At 51.5% G+C, this 15,550-nt stretch overlaps 1 protein-coding gene across 4 annotated transcripts; it reads right to left on the bottom strand.

Annotated features, from left to right (window-relative positions):
* Nucleotides 1-5,616: 5,616 nt before the first annotated feature.
* GAL3ST3 (galactose-3-O-sulfotransferase 3) lies at nucleotides 5,617-13,097 on the bottom strand. Of its 4 annotated transcripts, none has more exons than XM_079103319.1 (3): nucleotides 12,899-13,097; nucleotides 9,326-9,591; nucleotides 5,617-7,299 (listed from the first exon to the last, which is right to left on the bottom strand). In XM_079103319.1, exon 3 carries the CDS (start codon nucleotides 7,233-7,235, stop codon nucleotides 6,129-6,131), a length of 1,107 nt encoding a protein of 368 aa, XP_078959445.1. In that variant the 5' UTR covers nucleotides 7,236-7,299; nucleotides 9,326-9,591; nucleotides 12,899-13,097; the 3' UTR covers nucleotides 5,617-6,128. The 4 variants fall into 4 exon arrangements, with proteins under 4 accessions (XP_078959445.1, XP_078959443.1, XP_078959442.1 ...); XM_079103317.1 differs by having other exon boundaries at nucleotides 9,288-9,594; nucleotides 12,899-13,096; XM_079103316.1 differs by having other exon boundaries at nucleotides 9,288-9,591; nucleotides 12,899-13,095.
* Between the last annotated feature and the right edge of the window lie 2,453 nt (nucleotides 13,098-15,550).

Genomic DNA, 15,550 nt, shown 5'->3' with positions numbered 1-15,550 from the left:
GCCTCAGCGACTTCTCCTTATCTGTAACAGAGGGCCTCCGGGCACACTGCCATGCTAAAAACCGCTGCTGCTGGCTGAGATAGTGACCAGCTCAGCTCTGGTGCAGCCTCCCTTGCTGCTCATCTCTGGTCATTCCACTTATTCCAGAACAATCTGAACTTCCTCCTGTCCCTCCTTCTCCTTCTTCTTCCTCAAGTCTTTAAAATCTACCTTCAGATTTGGCCCAGCAAATGAAGTTGAGTGACATATGATGGCCAGATGAATAATACGGACATGTATTCAGACACTATCAGGAGGGAGCTTCTTCGTCTGATGTGGGGGCAAGGGTAGACCCCAAGATGAACAGGGGCTCTGGGACTCCTTGGTCCAAACATCTCCAGTGTCAGCTGCAACCCAGGGAACAGGCCCAGCCCCTGGGGCCCCAATGCCCTGCAACAAAGCTCCTTCCACCAACACACATCTGGTGCCGGCCCCTCTGGGCCTACCCTGCAAGGTTCTAGAGCTTTAGAGCCAAGGTGGAATGTGGACCCTGCCTCAAGGAGCTGACGCTAGGTCTGAAATAATAACTGAATAATTTTCAGAGGAGTTCATCTGGGGTGGGGAGAGCCTCTGGGATCAGGAGGTAATTGACTAGATGAGGGAGATGGATTAGTGTGTTTTACAAGAAGAGATGGTACCTGTGGCAAGAACCTACCCCAAAGTAAAGAATGTCTAAAATGTTCATGGTTCCTTATTTTACCTCAAAACATGACATTTATTCAAAGAATTTGAAAATAAAAAAGAAATGACAAGATGTCCAAACCTAAAGAACAAATAAAAGGTAAAAAAAAAAGTTCAAACCTTGTCTCCTCCCACTTCCTGTAGCTCCTTAGCCCACAGGATTAAACCCTGGCTAGGCAAAGTAGTGCAGGACAGCCCCGTCAGGTAAGCCGGCGACAGCGAGGGACATGTCCTCAATGGAGGTGTTGTAGAAGGTCTCAATGTGTCCCTAAGAGTCCCCTCGTTTTCTGTCACCATATTAGTAGCAGCATGCTTATGGCCCAAATGTCCACTACCCAATTCTATAGGTATAGATTATTTCCTGACTAAAGAAAACTGCTGAGGCCGGGTGCAGTGGCGCCTGCCTGTGATCCCACTTGGAAGCCTGAGGTGGGAGGATTGCAAGTTCAAGGCCAACCTGGGCAATTTAGTGAGATCCTGTCTCAAAATAAAATAAAAAAGGCTGGGGATGCAGCTCAGTGGTAGAGTACTTGGCCAGCATTTACAGGCCCTGGGTTCCATCCCAACAAACCATAGGCAGAGATGGCAGGGAGGCGGCGAGAGGTTCACGTCATTAAATCAGTCAAGAGCTCATTCCAGTTATTCTCTCGATGATGCCTTCAGGTTCCACTGGAACAGGGCCATCATCTCTGGGCTGGGAATCTTGTCTGGCTGACATGACCCTTAGAAATCTTTCCAGGCATGGTGACATGCACCTGTAGTCTCAGCACCCAGAAGCAGAGGTGGAAGGATCATTTGAGCCAGGAGTTTGAGACCAACCTGGGCAACATAGCAAGACCAAAGTAGTTAATCTTAACTTTCAAGCATGTCATTCAAGGTCTCTCATAAGCTGGTACTGGTCACTTAGAGGGCCCAGTGTGTAAGTTAACTGTCTGTAACAAAGGTGCTGTAACAGCTACCTGAAATAATCAATTTATAAAAAAGAAACATTTATTTTGGCTCAACAGTGGTGGAGTTTCAGCTGTTGAGTGAGTGGTCCCATTGTTTGGGGCCTGTGGTGAGGCAGCATGTCATGACAGGAGTGTGTGGTGGAACAGAGCTGTTGACCTCACACCTGGGACATGAATACAGAGAGGAAGGACCAATGTCTCCTTTGATGGCACACCCCCAGGGACTGGAAGATGGCTCAGTAGGCCTCATCTCTTAAAAGGTCTTCCACCATCTTCAAATAGCACTTGGGATTTGGGGGGCATTTCAGGTCCAAACTACAGCACCCACATCTCTGTCTCACAGTGCTGTCTTTCCCACACCGTGACCTCTGCATAGACTGTTTCTTCTGTCTGGAGCAGCTTCTGCCACAGTGTGCTCAGCTGGATCGGCCTTCCTCCAGGGAGCCTCTCCTGACCTCGGACAGACATTCCTGTCCTTCCATCCTCCTGTTGTTGTCCCCCACACTTTTTTTCAGGGAGACTGGTGATTGAACCCAGGAGTACTTTATCACTGAGTTATATTCCCAGACTTCCATTTTATTTTATTTTGAAACAACCTTGCTAAGTTGCTGAGGCCAGCCTCAAACTTGTCATCCTTCTACTTCTGATTCCTGAATTGCTGGGAGTATAGGTATGCACCCAAGTCCCCTGGCCCCATTCAAAAATCAAGTTATTGCTGGCCCATATTATGCCTTTGGGCAAAGTGGAAAAATGCACCCCTTCCTCAAAATGCTGTCTTCCAACTGCTGGGAAACTCTTATAACAGATGTGCCAACCTGTAACATCTACCACGTATTAAAACTGGAGGAACCCTGAGGTGGCAACCAATGTGCCAGGCACGGTGCTAAGTGCCTTATCAAATACTGTCCCCAGAATGCCCTGGGGGAAACTTTTATTTCATGGAGATTGGCGGGGTGAGGCTCAAATGCTGAGTTCAAAGAATGTAGCTACTAGTGGTGGAGCCAGGATTTGAACTTAATAAGTAATTAAGCACCGATGCTTCATTACTAGGCAAAATCATATCCATGCAGTCATTGCCTCCCAGCTGGCTGTTCCTACAACTGTTCCAGACCTTAGCGTCAGCTCCTTGAGGCAGGGTCCACATTCCACCTTGGCTCTAAAGCTCTAGAACCTTGCAGGGTAGGCCCAGAGGGGCCGGCACCAGATGTGTGTTGGTGGAAGGAGCTTTGTTGCAGGGCATTGGGGCCCCAGGGGCTGGGCCTGTTCCCTGGGTTGCAGCTGACACTGGAGATGTTTGGACCAAGGAGTCCCAGAGCCCCTGTTCACCTTGGGGTCTACCCTTGCCCCCACATCAGACAAAGAAGTTCTCTCCTTTGATTAAGTTTCTGAATGCAGATATTTCTGCGTTCATAGTAGTGATTGCTACAAAAGTGGAGCAATGTAAAGGAGGACCTGCCTGCCTGAGCACCTGGGAGGGTCGGGGTGCCATCAAAGCAGATCACACAGGCACGTTTGAGTCTTCCAGGCAGACCAAGGCAGGGTGAAGGATGTTCTTGCCAGAGATGCCACCAGAGGCTAGGGCTGGTGGAAGAGGGATATAGTAGTAGACACCTTCTGTGCTTGGGGGCCAGAGGACACCTGTCTAGGACAATCTTTTATTTCTGCTGAGCATCAGAAAACCAGTTATGGCCTTATACACCTCTAATTATTGCCTTTTCCAGAGCTTTACTGGTAAAAAAGTTGTGTGCTATACGAAATACTCCTTTCAAGCTCAGGAAGTGTGCTATGGTTTGGATGTGGTTTACCCTCTCCAAAACTCATGTTGAAACTTGGTACCCAATGTAACAGTGCTGAGAAGAGGTGGGTACTTTTAAGAGGTGACTAGGTTATTAAGAGGGATAAATGCCTCACTCATGGGTATGTGTTCTTGCTCTTGGGGACTAGCTTAGTTACTGTGAGAGGATGTTATTAAAGTGAGGTCAGCCTTGTGTTTTGTCTCTTTCTCTTCTGCCTGCACCCACTTGTCCTCTGCCATTAAGGCCACTGTAGAAGCCAAGCAGATGCTGGTGCCATGGTCCCAGCATCCAGAATCCTGAGCCACAATAAATTTCTTTCCTTATAAATTCCCCAGTCTCAGGTTTTTTATTGAGGCAACAGAAATTGACTAAGCTACAGTGTCATATGGCCTGCTTGTCAACCAACCATTGCAATCTTCATTGTCCAAGCAGGTCAACTATATTTTCTGTGTGGGGGAAAAAGCTGATAGCAACATCTCAGTTCTTCACTTTACATTCTTTCAGGAGGTCCTGGGAGTCAGCCTAGCCTGTGCCATGTGACTATTTGAATGGCACTATGCACAGCACTTACAAGCACAGACTCTGAAGTTACGCTGTCTGGGTTCAAATTCTAGTGGCTACTTTCTAGCTGTGTGACCCTGATGTCACTTAAAATCCATTTTCCACCTGAAAAAATGGTGTCTATCTCACAAATCAATACATGCAAAGCCCTTAAACAATGGTGGGCATACAGTGGACCATGCTAGCTACCATTTTTATTTCTTATCCAGATATGTCAAGGTAGCCCTGAAGAAAGTTAATAGAAGTTCTGATTCTCTACTAGTTTTAAGGGAAGTTTCATTTGAAAGTGCTAAATCCAGGCCGGGTGCAATGGTACACTCCCTTAGTCCCAGTGGCTTGGGAGGCTGAGGCACGAGGATGGTGAGTTCAAAGCCAGCCTTGGTAAAAAAGCAAAGCGCTTAACAGAATGAATCAAACACCATTACCCTATGTAAATGTATGATTACGCAAATGGTATGCTGTTACTCCATGTACAAACAGAAACAACATGTATCCCATTTGTTTACAAAAAAAAAAAAAAAAAAGGCAAAGCGCTAAAGTAACTTGGTGAGACCCTATTTCTAAATAAAATACAAACTAGGGCTGGGGATGTGGCTCAGTGGTTGACTGTCCCTGAGTTCAATCCCCAGTACCGCCTTCCCCACCCAAAAAGAAAAGAGTGCTGGATCTGGATATATTTTTTTTTTTGTCAGGGGGTGGGATACTGGGGGTTTAACCAGAGGGCAATTTACCACTGGGCTACATCCCTAGCCCCTTCATTTTTTTATTTTGAGACAGGGTCTTACTAAATTGCTGAGGATGGCCTTGAACTTGTGATCCCCCTATCTCAGTCTCCTGAGCTGCTGGCATTACAGGATATGCCACAGCACCCAGCAGATCTGGATATCTTTTTGCGCTGAAGAAAACTGAGGGAGGAACGGTCCTCCTTAGAGTCAGGGACTCACGGGGAGAGGTAAAATCGGAGGTGAACACCTCCTTATCTGAAAATGATCCTCCTTCCAGCCTCTGTTCTGCCTCAGGCAGTGCTGTGTGCTTTAACCCTTAGTCTTTAATCTTTGCTTCCATGGTTGCTCCCATTTCGTTTTCTCTGGTGATCTCCAGGAAGATAAAGGCCCTATCTACCCTGTTCACCATGATCTTCAAGTTACGAGTGATGTTCAGTAACTGATGCCTAATAAATGGAAAGGGTTGATTTGAAACATGAGAGGCACTGAAGTGGTGGTGGTCTGTACTGATGAGCCCAGTCAATCAAAAGTTTGAGGAGGGGCTGGGAATGTAGCTCAGTGGTATAGTGCTTGCCTCGCATGTGTGAGGCACTGGGTTCAGTCCTCAGCACCACATAAAAATAAGTAAAGATTCATCGACAACTACAATTAAAAAATATTTTTAAGAAACTTAAAAAAAAAGGTTTGAGGAAAGTTGTGGGCCTTTGGGAGGGACAACTGGGAGCTTGACTAAGTCTGGGTCCCCATTTTCAAGGTTAGTCACAGTGCCTACTAGACATCTGTCTCGTACTCAATTATGGGGAATATGGCTTTCAATGAATGATATACTGCCTTCACATTTTAAAGATGTTTTATTAAAAAAAAAAAAAAAAAAAAAAAAGGAAAAAGAAAAATCAAACGAACAAAAGCCCAACCCAGGAACTCTTGGTTCTGGGAGTCTGGGAGCAGCTTAGGTTTGTGGGGAGGGTAGAGCCTGGAAGACAGACAGCACAGGGGCCTCTGCAGCCCTGGGAAGAGCCAGAGCCCAACCACACTGAGAAACAGCACAGCCTTTGCCAGGGGCTCAGCCCCACTCTGGGGCTTGCACTCATCCACTAGGAAAAGACAGGTGGTGGGGGGCTCAGCCCCCAGAAAAAAAGGCAGGGCGAGTGCTTTGGGACGGAACTTACACCTCTTGTTAAAGTCACCAACCAGTTGGGAAGAAGAGGGTGGCCCTGGGCTCGATCGGGCTCAGCCCACGCCAGGGAGGCCGGCTCAGATAGGAAGATGGGCTCAGGTGGGGAGATGCACCCCTAAATTCAGCGTGGGGCTCAAACTCCTGGGAAAGAAAGGGCCCTGATGGGGCAGGATGCGGGCTCTGGGAGACAGCTCACAGCTCAGGAGCCCTGGGGACCACGGGGTAGTGCTCGGATGGGCCGTGGTGGGGGATTGTCCAGGACGGGTTCAGGCCGGGCCCGTGCACCACCACGGCGCTTCTGCTTGCGCAGCAGGTAGTTCGAGTACTGCACCTCCGGCATGGCCAGCTTGAGGCAGGCCTCAGTGGCTGGGCCGGCACCGCCGCCGGGCAGGTCGTAGCCCATGATGTCCACCTTGCGGCTGGGCTGCCACGGCTGCAGCTGCTTGGTGCGGATCTGGGCAGCCGGTCGCAGCACCGGGTCATCACCGAAGCAACGGCGCAGCAGGCGCTGTCTGGCCTGGCGCAGCTCACGCGCCTCGCGCTCCACGCATGCGCGGCCTGCGTGCGCCACGCGGCGCCAGAAGGTGGCATTGAAGTAGTCGTAGAGACCTGCGTCGAGCGCGTTCCAGGCGCGGGCAGCCCGCGCCAGTGCTGCAGGGATGGCAGCCAAGCGCGAGCTGGCAGCGCGTGCGTTGAGCTTGGCATAGAGCACGTCGTCCAGGTCCCAGGCCAGCAGGCGCCGCAGCAGCACAAGTGACTCATCGAAGTACTCCGCGATCATGACCAGTGAGAAGACCTCCTCCACCTGGCGGATGAGGCCCGCCAGGTAGGCGGCGTCGTCACGCGGGCTGCGCTCGTTGTCGCCGCCCAGGTCGTAGGCCAGCGTGTTATGCGCGAACATGGCGAAGTGCTCGCCCGCGCGGTAGTAGGCCTCGGGCGCGCGCAGGAAGGCCTCGAGCGACGCGTTGGGCACGCGCCGGAAGGCCGGGCAGTACTGGTTGTAGTAGCTGAAGAGCGACTCGAACATGGCGGCCGGCTCGCGCAGGATGGTGACGTAGACGGTGCCCGGCGGCATGAGCCGCTCCAGCTCCGCGCGGTCGAAGCGCAGGTGGCTGGCCAGCACGTGCGGCGGCCGCGTGGCCGGATGCACGAAGTGCGCCGAGAAGTTGCGTGGGTAGCAGAACTGGTGCTCGCAGCTCGGGTGTGGCAGGGCCACGGTCAGGTTGTGGCGCTCTGCGAAGCGGAACAGGATGTTCTGGACCGTGGTGCCCGCCGTTTTGTGCGTCTTCAGGAAGGCCACCGTCATATGCTTGGGGCGCGGCGGCGACTCCCGCAGGGGCGGGCAGCTCAGAGGGAATAGCTTGGGGTACCTGCAGGGTCCGAGAATGTGTGAGAGGAGAGTTGAGGGGTCACAGCTTGCCCCCAGCCTCTCCCTGAGGTTGATGGATGTGCCACCAAGGGGCCCCAGTCTGGGCTGGCCAGCACGTGCGGAACAGTTCCCTGGAACAGTAGAGGGGAGGGCTGCCTCTAAGATCGGCCCCATGATCCCAGCTGGTCCTGATAGCGACACCCTAGTGTACTCTCCTCCTCTTAAGGTGACCGGACTCATTCACGCACATAAGGAATAGAACAGGGCAGAGATTATCGGATGTCACTTCAGGTTATATCAGAAAAAGGCTATGGCTTCTATCTTGGTGGATTATATTCCCCCTCCCACTCTCTCTAGGATAACTCATTTTGGGGGTAGCAAGCTACCACATTGTGTGCAGCCTTACAGGGAAGTACATGTGGCAACAGTCCAAGAAACTGAGGCCCTCAGTTCATCAGACTGCCCAAAGAATTGAAGCCTGCCAAACCACGTGAATGAGCGTGGGAAGGGGATCTCTTCCAGTCAAGCCTTCAGATGAGGAGCAGCCCTGGCAAACTCCCTGATTGAACACTCATGGAAGACCTGAACCCTCAGAGGTACCCAGTAAGCTACACCTGGACTCCTGACCCACAGAAACTGAGAGAATAAATGATGTTTTCATCTGCCAAGTTTTAAGGTATTTGTTTATGCAGAAGCAGCAAATGGAAGGGACAAAGGGCCCTTGAGATCCTGAGGAATCCCCCTTATAGATGTAGAAACTGAAGACCAGAAGACAACTCAGTCACTAAATCTAAATCCTCTTGCTGTCTTGCTCATTTTACTCTTTAACTGGTTCCTCACCTTTCAGGTGGGAGACACTAAGGCTTTGTAGCAATCCATTTGTTACAGGTTTTTTTTTTGCCATGCTGGGGATGGAACCCAGGGCCCTGTGCTTGCAAGGCAAGCATTTTACCAACTGAGCTATCTCCCCAGCCCACAGGGTTCTGTTAAGATCTCTGGAGCCTCAATTGTACATTCAGCAAATTTTTCGAGCATCTACTATATGCCAGGTGCTCTTCTATGCTCAGGAGATATAACAGTCTACAAAACATACGATACTCCAGCCCTTCATGATGTATTTATTTCTGTTCCTCCTTCCTGAAACAAGGGTGTTTGGGATGACTGGTGACCTATAAGGTTGCTGCAGGTTTTGATTCACTCACCTGTTTCTCCTCTGCCATTCTAAGATCATGTAATGAGGGCAGTGTGAAGCAGCTTAGAGAACACCATTGAGATTTCCTATCTGTGGCTGCTTTGGGCTCAGGGTACTGGCTCCACACACATAAGAACAGCAAATCATTTGGTTCACACTGCTTATGCTACTCTTAGGGGCAGGCCATGTAGAAAATGGGAAATTGAGGTCTGGAGAGGTACAGGGACTTGTTGAGTTCACAGTAAGTCAGGAGCAGAGACAGGGTTCCCATCAGTCACTACATGGTACCTTGTATCAGGGTGACTAGGGTTGCACATATCATCATTCCCATTTTATAGGTGAGGAAACTAGGGCTCAGAGAAGTGAGTAGCTTTACCCAGAACAAGAGAAGTAACGAGAAGTTATGTGCTGTTCACTGGGGCAGCACTCAGCTACCATGCTGTGGGAAGGGTTTGGGCTGAATTCATATTGTAGCTAACTCTGACTCTGACTTTGAACAAGTAACTCAATCCTTTCAGGGAACTCCAGTCCCTGCCTTTGTGGCTATAGAGGACATATATGGAAAGCACTTCCAGAGTAGAAGAAAGGAGCAAAGATTAACAGGACTCTTTGGGCAGGTAGAAGAATGGGAAGCGGAGGCCCAGTTATTTTATTTTTATTTTCAGACAGGGTCTTGCTGGGTTGCCAAGGCTAGCCTTGAACTTGCAATCCTGACTCAGCATAGCTGGCATCACTGACCAGCACCCCCTTCCCCACACCCTTGGGGCCCTGCCTCTCACGAGGCCCCGCCCACTTACCAGCTAAGCTGCGCCCCCTGGTGGATGAGAAGACTTACAGTGCTGCACCCCAGCACCAGCAGCAGGATTTTCCTGCGGCTCATCGTCTTGGTGGCCTGCTGCAGGCGCTGCAGGATGGGTGGCATGTTGGAGTCCTCAGCCCTGGACCAGCTAGGGCCTTGCTATCCGGGACTCCCTTCACTGGCACTCATGGGGGCTCATGGGGCTCTGGTAGCAGGGCCAGTGTTCCCAAGAAGCCTGGCAGGAGAAGGAGGCAGACAGGTTTGCAATGCGCAGAGGAGATGGGCTCCAGGCCCTAGCAGGACTGCTGCAAAAGAGAGCTCCAGTGAGTGGGGTGAGCAGGCAGCCAGGGCAGATCAAGTTCCTGCCTCCCGTTAACAAGACCAGCTCCCTCACTGTGGCAGGTGACTTGGTCTTGGGTGGAATTACAGGCTCTGGTGTGTGGCCAGCCCTTCAGACTATAGGCACTCCTTAGCCCTTGTCTCTCCCTCTCCACCTGTCCCTAACTTTTCTTTGTCTCATGGCCATTTGTTTCTGTCTCTACAGCATGTGGCTCAGAACCCAGAAGTCTCAGCTCAAGTTCTGCCTTCCTCCAGGACTCCTAGCTTGATTGCTTCAGCTGAGGGATGGGCCTGGCCTCCCCAAAGACCAAGCCACTTACCTCCTCCTCCTCGAGCCTCAGTCAGTACTGCAGGCTTACTCTCTGCTCTATCCGTTACATATGCTCATTTAATTCTCACAACTGTGCTAACATACGTATTAAGCTTTATGGATGAGGAAAGTGAGGCTCTGAGAGGTGATGTCACTTGTGTGTGGTCACATAGCTGGTAACAGCAGAACTTGGACTCTAACCTACTCTTTCTGGCTTCAAAGTCCATGTCCTTCAACGCAATTGTGTGCTCTTTCCATAAAAACTGATTTTTCCATCCCTGCTCTGGTTCTGGCATTTCTGTACACTTCTAAGCCCTCCTGGCTGGGCTCCTGACAAGGGAAAGTGGGACTTGAATCCTGGAACCCTATCTGGATTCCATCCCCAGACACCTGAAACCCAGGTGGCCCTATCAGCTGTCTGCAGTGGAGGTGCCCAGCAAAGGCAATAGGGTGGCAGCCTGGGAATGGGTAGGGGGATGGGGAGCTCAGAAGTGGCTCCTCCTTGTCCCTCTGCTGATAATTTTCAGCAGGAGGTGAGCCTTCATCCCAGGTGAGCCACAGGAGTGAGAGGCAGTAAAAGGACCTGATTTCTGCCCAGTCTACTTTCCCCGCACAAATGCTTTGGCTCAAGGGCAGCACAGCTCTTGGCAGCCCAGGTGGAAAGTCAGCTTCAGCAGTCATGCCTGTCCCCAGGCTAGGGTGGGTCTCTGTCTCACCCCACAGGCCTGTGTCCGGGTTCAGGTTCAGCTTCAACCCTCACACACACCCCTTTGTAAAGGGGAGGGGCAGCCTGAAGCGTTATGGGCATGTGCATGTGTGTGGATCTAGGACACCTGGGTCCCAGGAGGGGTGAGGTAATGAGAAAACCCTTTTGATCATCACTGACCTCCAGGTCTCTGGGCTTGTCTTCCAATCTCTCTTTTTTCCCTCCCTGGCCCCCATTAATCCCGGATTACATTTAAACCTGTTTGGGTGAAAAGATGTCCTGGTTATGCTTCCTCTCCTCTCTAGGCCCCAACACTTGCTTTCTTCCACCAGCCTGCAGACAGACTAATCTGCCTGGAGCCCAGGGGGTGAAAGGTCTAGCCACAGAGGGCAACCCAAGGCCTTCTTTAACTTTTTAGGGATTGCTGGGGCAGAGGAGGGCTGGTGCAGCTGGGTCGGGCAGCCTGGAGGAGGAAGCCAGAGCTCTTGGCCATCTCAGGTGCACACCTTCTTCTCGATGTTATATCCCTGCTAGGAGGACTTGGTGACCAAATGGGAGTTTCCGAAGGAGTAAAAGGGAGGGGGTAAGTCTATTTCTACCTTTGCTAAACTCACTGAAACCATTCTTATTTTTCAAGGGAATCTGTGCCTGCCAAGGAGGTCAAATCTATAGGGAACTATAGCAGGCCTTTCCCTGGCCACACAGAAAGAACGACAGGGGTGTCTGGTGCCCCTTCCACTCCACCCCTGTGCCTTTCCACACTCCCTCCATCTAAGCTCTGGAAAACCAGCCAGACCCCGGATTGAGGCCTTCCTGGGGATGGGACATCGTCAGTGCAGGAATTCCCTGGACACCAGCCCCCAGTGATGGGTGCCAGGGTCTGTTTGGCTTCTGTCAATGACAGCTCTTCACCTCCAGATACAGCCTGATCTGTTCCTGAGCACCCACCCCCACCCTGCAGTTCCAGAGTTCTTCCTGGGACAGTGGGATCACCCTGGCACCAGTATGTTCCTCAGCTCGCCCCTCCCCCTCCTGTGCTGTGATTTGTGCTGCCCTCCCAGAGTGCATGGCACATTTTTCTCGGTGACAGACCTTCAGGTATTTGAAAGCAGGAACCCTGTATCTGGGTGGGCACTTGGCCAGGCAAAACATTCCATGTCCGGAGAGAGTGTCCACTTGGACACTGGAGGAGGCCTGCCTTTGCTCTGCCAATCACTGCAAGATGCCTCTTTTGGAGATGGGTTCGGGGCAGTGAGAGCCAGGAGGGGCCACCTGGGTTGTCTTTCCTTCTGGTCTTGAGGGTGGTGGGTGCAGGTGGGTGGTGGTGCTGCTGGACCAGGCTTTAGAGCAGTGGGTGAGCGGCCTTGGCTTCTGCTCACAGATGCTTCAGATGACTCCCCAGTCTCCTGGGTGTCTTCTTCAGGGGGAGAGATTCCCTCCACCATCCCAGGCAGGTCAGGGTGCCAACCTCATCAGAATATCAGTGCTAATTTTAGTCAGAACAGTCTACTTCAGGCTGCTGCCCAGTTTTGCAAATTGCTTTCTTTCCTCCAGAGAACCGAAGAAGAGATGGTATAGCCTGCCAGAGCTTTGAAAACTGGCCTAGATGCCCACCCACTCCCAAATGAGCCCTTTCTGCTCTGTCCCCTCCAAGCTCCAGAGTTGATACTGACACACTGAGAGGAAGGGGTGCTCTGAACTGGACCGTTTGGATCTGACCTCCCAAAGACCTGGAAACAACTCCATCCTGGCTTGGGGAACTGGCACAGCCCAGTCGGGAGGGAAAGTGACCCGGGGCCCCAGAGAGGAAGGGGAAAAGGCAGCAGAGGGGTAGCACATTAGTGGCCCAGGAGATAGAGTATCTTTTCCCCTCCCTCCTTTTCCTCTTCCCCTCCAGCCTGCACCAGGTCCCCCCAGCCCCCTCTCCCTGTCATCCACCCCCGCTGCATCCCTGCCTCTGAATTCCCTTCATCCTCCTTTCTCCATCACTCCCCACCCCCACCCCACTCCCATTCCCTCAATTTCATCCCAACCTCTCCCAGAGACCAGGACAACGAGATCTGGTCACCGTATGAAAAGGCCAGATTTGCCTTCCCACCCGGTCCTTGCACCGGGTAGAGCGAGGGTAAAGCAGCTCCTCCATAGGCTTCCCGGGTACTAGGCCCCCAGGACACTCCGCCTCCCCTTTCTCCCCATCCAGTGTGGTCCACTCCGCTGTCGCCCCCAACCCCAGGTCGGCCACTGCAGTACTCACGCCGTGTGGGTTGGCCGGGTCTCCGACTGGGGATGGCTCTGTTCGCACCAGCCCCTTGTCCCAAAATCTGCACGATCCCAGGGCGCTGGGGGCCCTGAGCTCAGAGTGCCGGTAGCTCGCCTCGTTGCAACTGGATGGGATCAGGTGGCGGAGTCTGCCGCTCGGCTCTTCTCGGCTCTGCCCGCCACCGCCCCCCATCTCACACCGGAGGCGGGGCAGGGGAGGGCCTGGCGGGCCAGGGGAAGGGGAGAAGAGAAGGAGCGGGGAGGGGAGGGGGACTCCTGGCTGGCTGGGTGCCAGACGGAGCACACACACTCTGGCTGGCATCTTTGAATGCGGGCATCTTTCACTGACAACCATGCAGAGCTGGACACCGACATGTTCAGCTTCCTTTTCTCACTCTCCAGAAGGGGAAACTGAGGCTCAGAAGGTGTCTGTATACTCTGGCTTTCCTGGGCACCACTGGTCATCCTTGGGCTGGTGGAACTTTTATCCATTGTGAATTAGGGAGCAGGTATACTCACAGGCACCCACCGGCTCCCTTCCTACCTTCTCCCTCTTCTTTCCACCTCTAGTAGAGAAAACTCCATTCCTATCTGGTCCCTGTGCCCTCTCCTCTTCCCTTCCAGCCTGCCTTCCAACCAACTGAGGCAGCCAAGACTCAAGACCCCCTCACTCCTGACCATGGTTTTATTCAGACTGGGGCCCGTGCCCAGGCAGCATCAGTAGGAATCCAAGAGCCCCAGTTTAATCCTGGTTCTTCTATTATGTCCCAGAATTAAGAGGCAACTCCTTGAGTCCTTTTGCTTCCGGTTCTAAAATGAGGAGCTGTCCTTGGATCTGCTTTACATGTGAAAGCTCCTTGGGGACTTTGGTTTTTTGCTCCTACTTGTGCAACCTGGGCAGTAGCACCTCCCACAGCCATACCAGACCCCAAGGGTCTTCTTTTTGGTTCTGTGACTGGCATAAACCTTTGCTTTACTTTATGTTCTGGGCAGGGACCCTAGAGCAGGGGCAGCCACCTAAAGCTGGAACCAGAAGGGTTTGGTTACCCACTTCCAACCCGCTCAGGCAATAGGTAGGTGTCATGTAAGAATGCCTGTTAAGGAAGAGAAGGGAATGGGGACTCATTGCCCCGATTTGGCCCTTGGACATGTCAGTTTCTTTCTGTCCCTCAATCTTGTCCTCTGCACAATTTTGGGGAGTTCTGCCATCCTGTCTGCATGCCAGTACTATTGTGATAAAATGAGGCCCCACTTGGTGGGTCCCTTTCTGCTCTAGCTACTTTAATTTCTCATCCATCAGCTCTTAGATATTCTGCCTTAGAGACACCCCCCATTCCCATTCCTGGGGCCTCCAGCCTCAGATGACCTTCCCTGTGTGCTCTGGTTACAGGAAGCAGAAAGAGCCTTCCTTTGGGCAAGGAATGTTCCACCTCAATGAACTGACAAACTGAAGGGAAGGCCATCACTGTTCTTCTGTCCTTTCTGGCTTTGTCTTCCCCTTTGGGAGTGGCAGCAGGAGCCTAGGCAAGTTATGGTGAGGCAAGAGGGAAGGGTCAAGGTTTGGGTAGGGATGAAGAGAATTTCCCGGTCAGGGATAAGACAGGGGCCAACCTTTCCTAGCTCAGTCCTTTCCTCTGTCTCTCAAACCTTGCCTTCCCTGCATCTGTTGCTTCATTTTCTCTCCCTTGCTTCCAGCTATTTCTCTTTCAGGGACAGCTGGTGAAATGGAGCTATATTACCAGAATTTTAGGGCTCTGGGATTCTAGACTAGATTCAGCCACCCATACCAAAATGCCAACAAAAGATATTAACTGCAGTGAAGTGTGGCAACAGTAGGAAGGACAGAAGGTCTAGAGAACTAAGATGTTTTAGTGGGGGCTAACAGGATTTTTGAGGTTTTAGAAAAGGGAAACAAAGGCAAGCGTAGGGGGTTGCACAGCTGGGGGATTTGCATAGTAGGCAAAGCAGAAAAACTTGGTCTGGTTGATCATTATCTCAGGACTGGCTCTGCAAAGTTATAAGGGGACGAAGGGGACAATTCAGTTCATATCATGAGATGACAGCTCTTGCTTAGAGGGGCAGTCTCAGTTCTGTCCCCGGTAATTGCTCCTGGTTGGACAGGGATCTCATCATGGGGTGACCTGTCTGAGAGCTTGCTTGTGAGTAGTTTCAGTCCCTCGTGATAAAGATGTTTATTGGTCACACCTGTTGTTCCTGGAATCCAAAGTAAGTTCAGGAGAGAGCGACTCAGGAGAACTCGGAAGGAAAAAAGTCAAAAAGTTAGAGAGGGGCAACATGGAGTTAGGTCAGTGACTGGGCCCACCTTCAGGATAAGGTCTGGGGAAAATGAGACCATTTTGCGTTTTCCCTATCCTTTACTTTGCACACACAAACTCAAACCTGCTGTCATGGAGAGGGCAGAGCTAGTGGCAGAGTTTGGGAGAGAAAATGTTGACAGGGAGAGGTGGAAGTTGGGCATGCAAGGATCACCTGTGGAAGGCAAAGGGTCATCTACTAAAGTCCGGAGTTTATTTTTGAACAAATATATATGAAATTATATGTTATATATGTACATATCCATATATAAACATACATATATAATTATTTTTTCTTCAAGAAAAACATGTATTCCCCCCAGTAAGAATTT

The sequence above is a fragment of the Sciurus vulgaris genome, assembly GCF_902686455.1.
Source record: "Sciurus vulgaris genome assembly, chromosome: 11".
In the NCBI taxonomy this organism is placed as follows: domain Eukaryota; kingdom Metazoa; phylum Chordata; class Mammalia; order Rodentia; family Sciuridae; genus Sciurus; species Sciurus vulgaris.
The sequence above is the reverse complement of the archived record's forward strand: the minus strand, read 5'-3'. Positions and strand labels throughout refer to the sequence as shown.

Bases quoted from the DNA above. Each gene is read 5' to 3' on its own strand.
- GAL3ST3 (XM_079103317.1), bottom strand. From the start codon at position 9,412: ATGCCACCCATCCTGCAGCGCCTGCAGCAGGCCACCAAGACGATGAGC. The intron at 7,300-9,287 runs GTAAGTGGGCGG...CGGACCCTGCAG, and splicing joins CAGGGGGCGCAGCTTAGCTG to GTACCCCAAGCTATTCCCTC.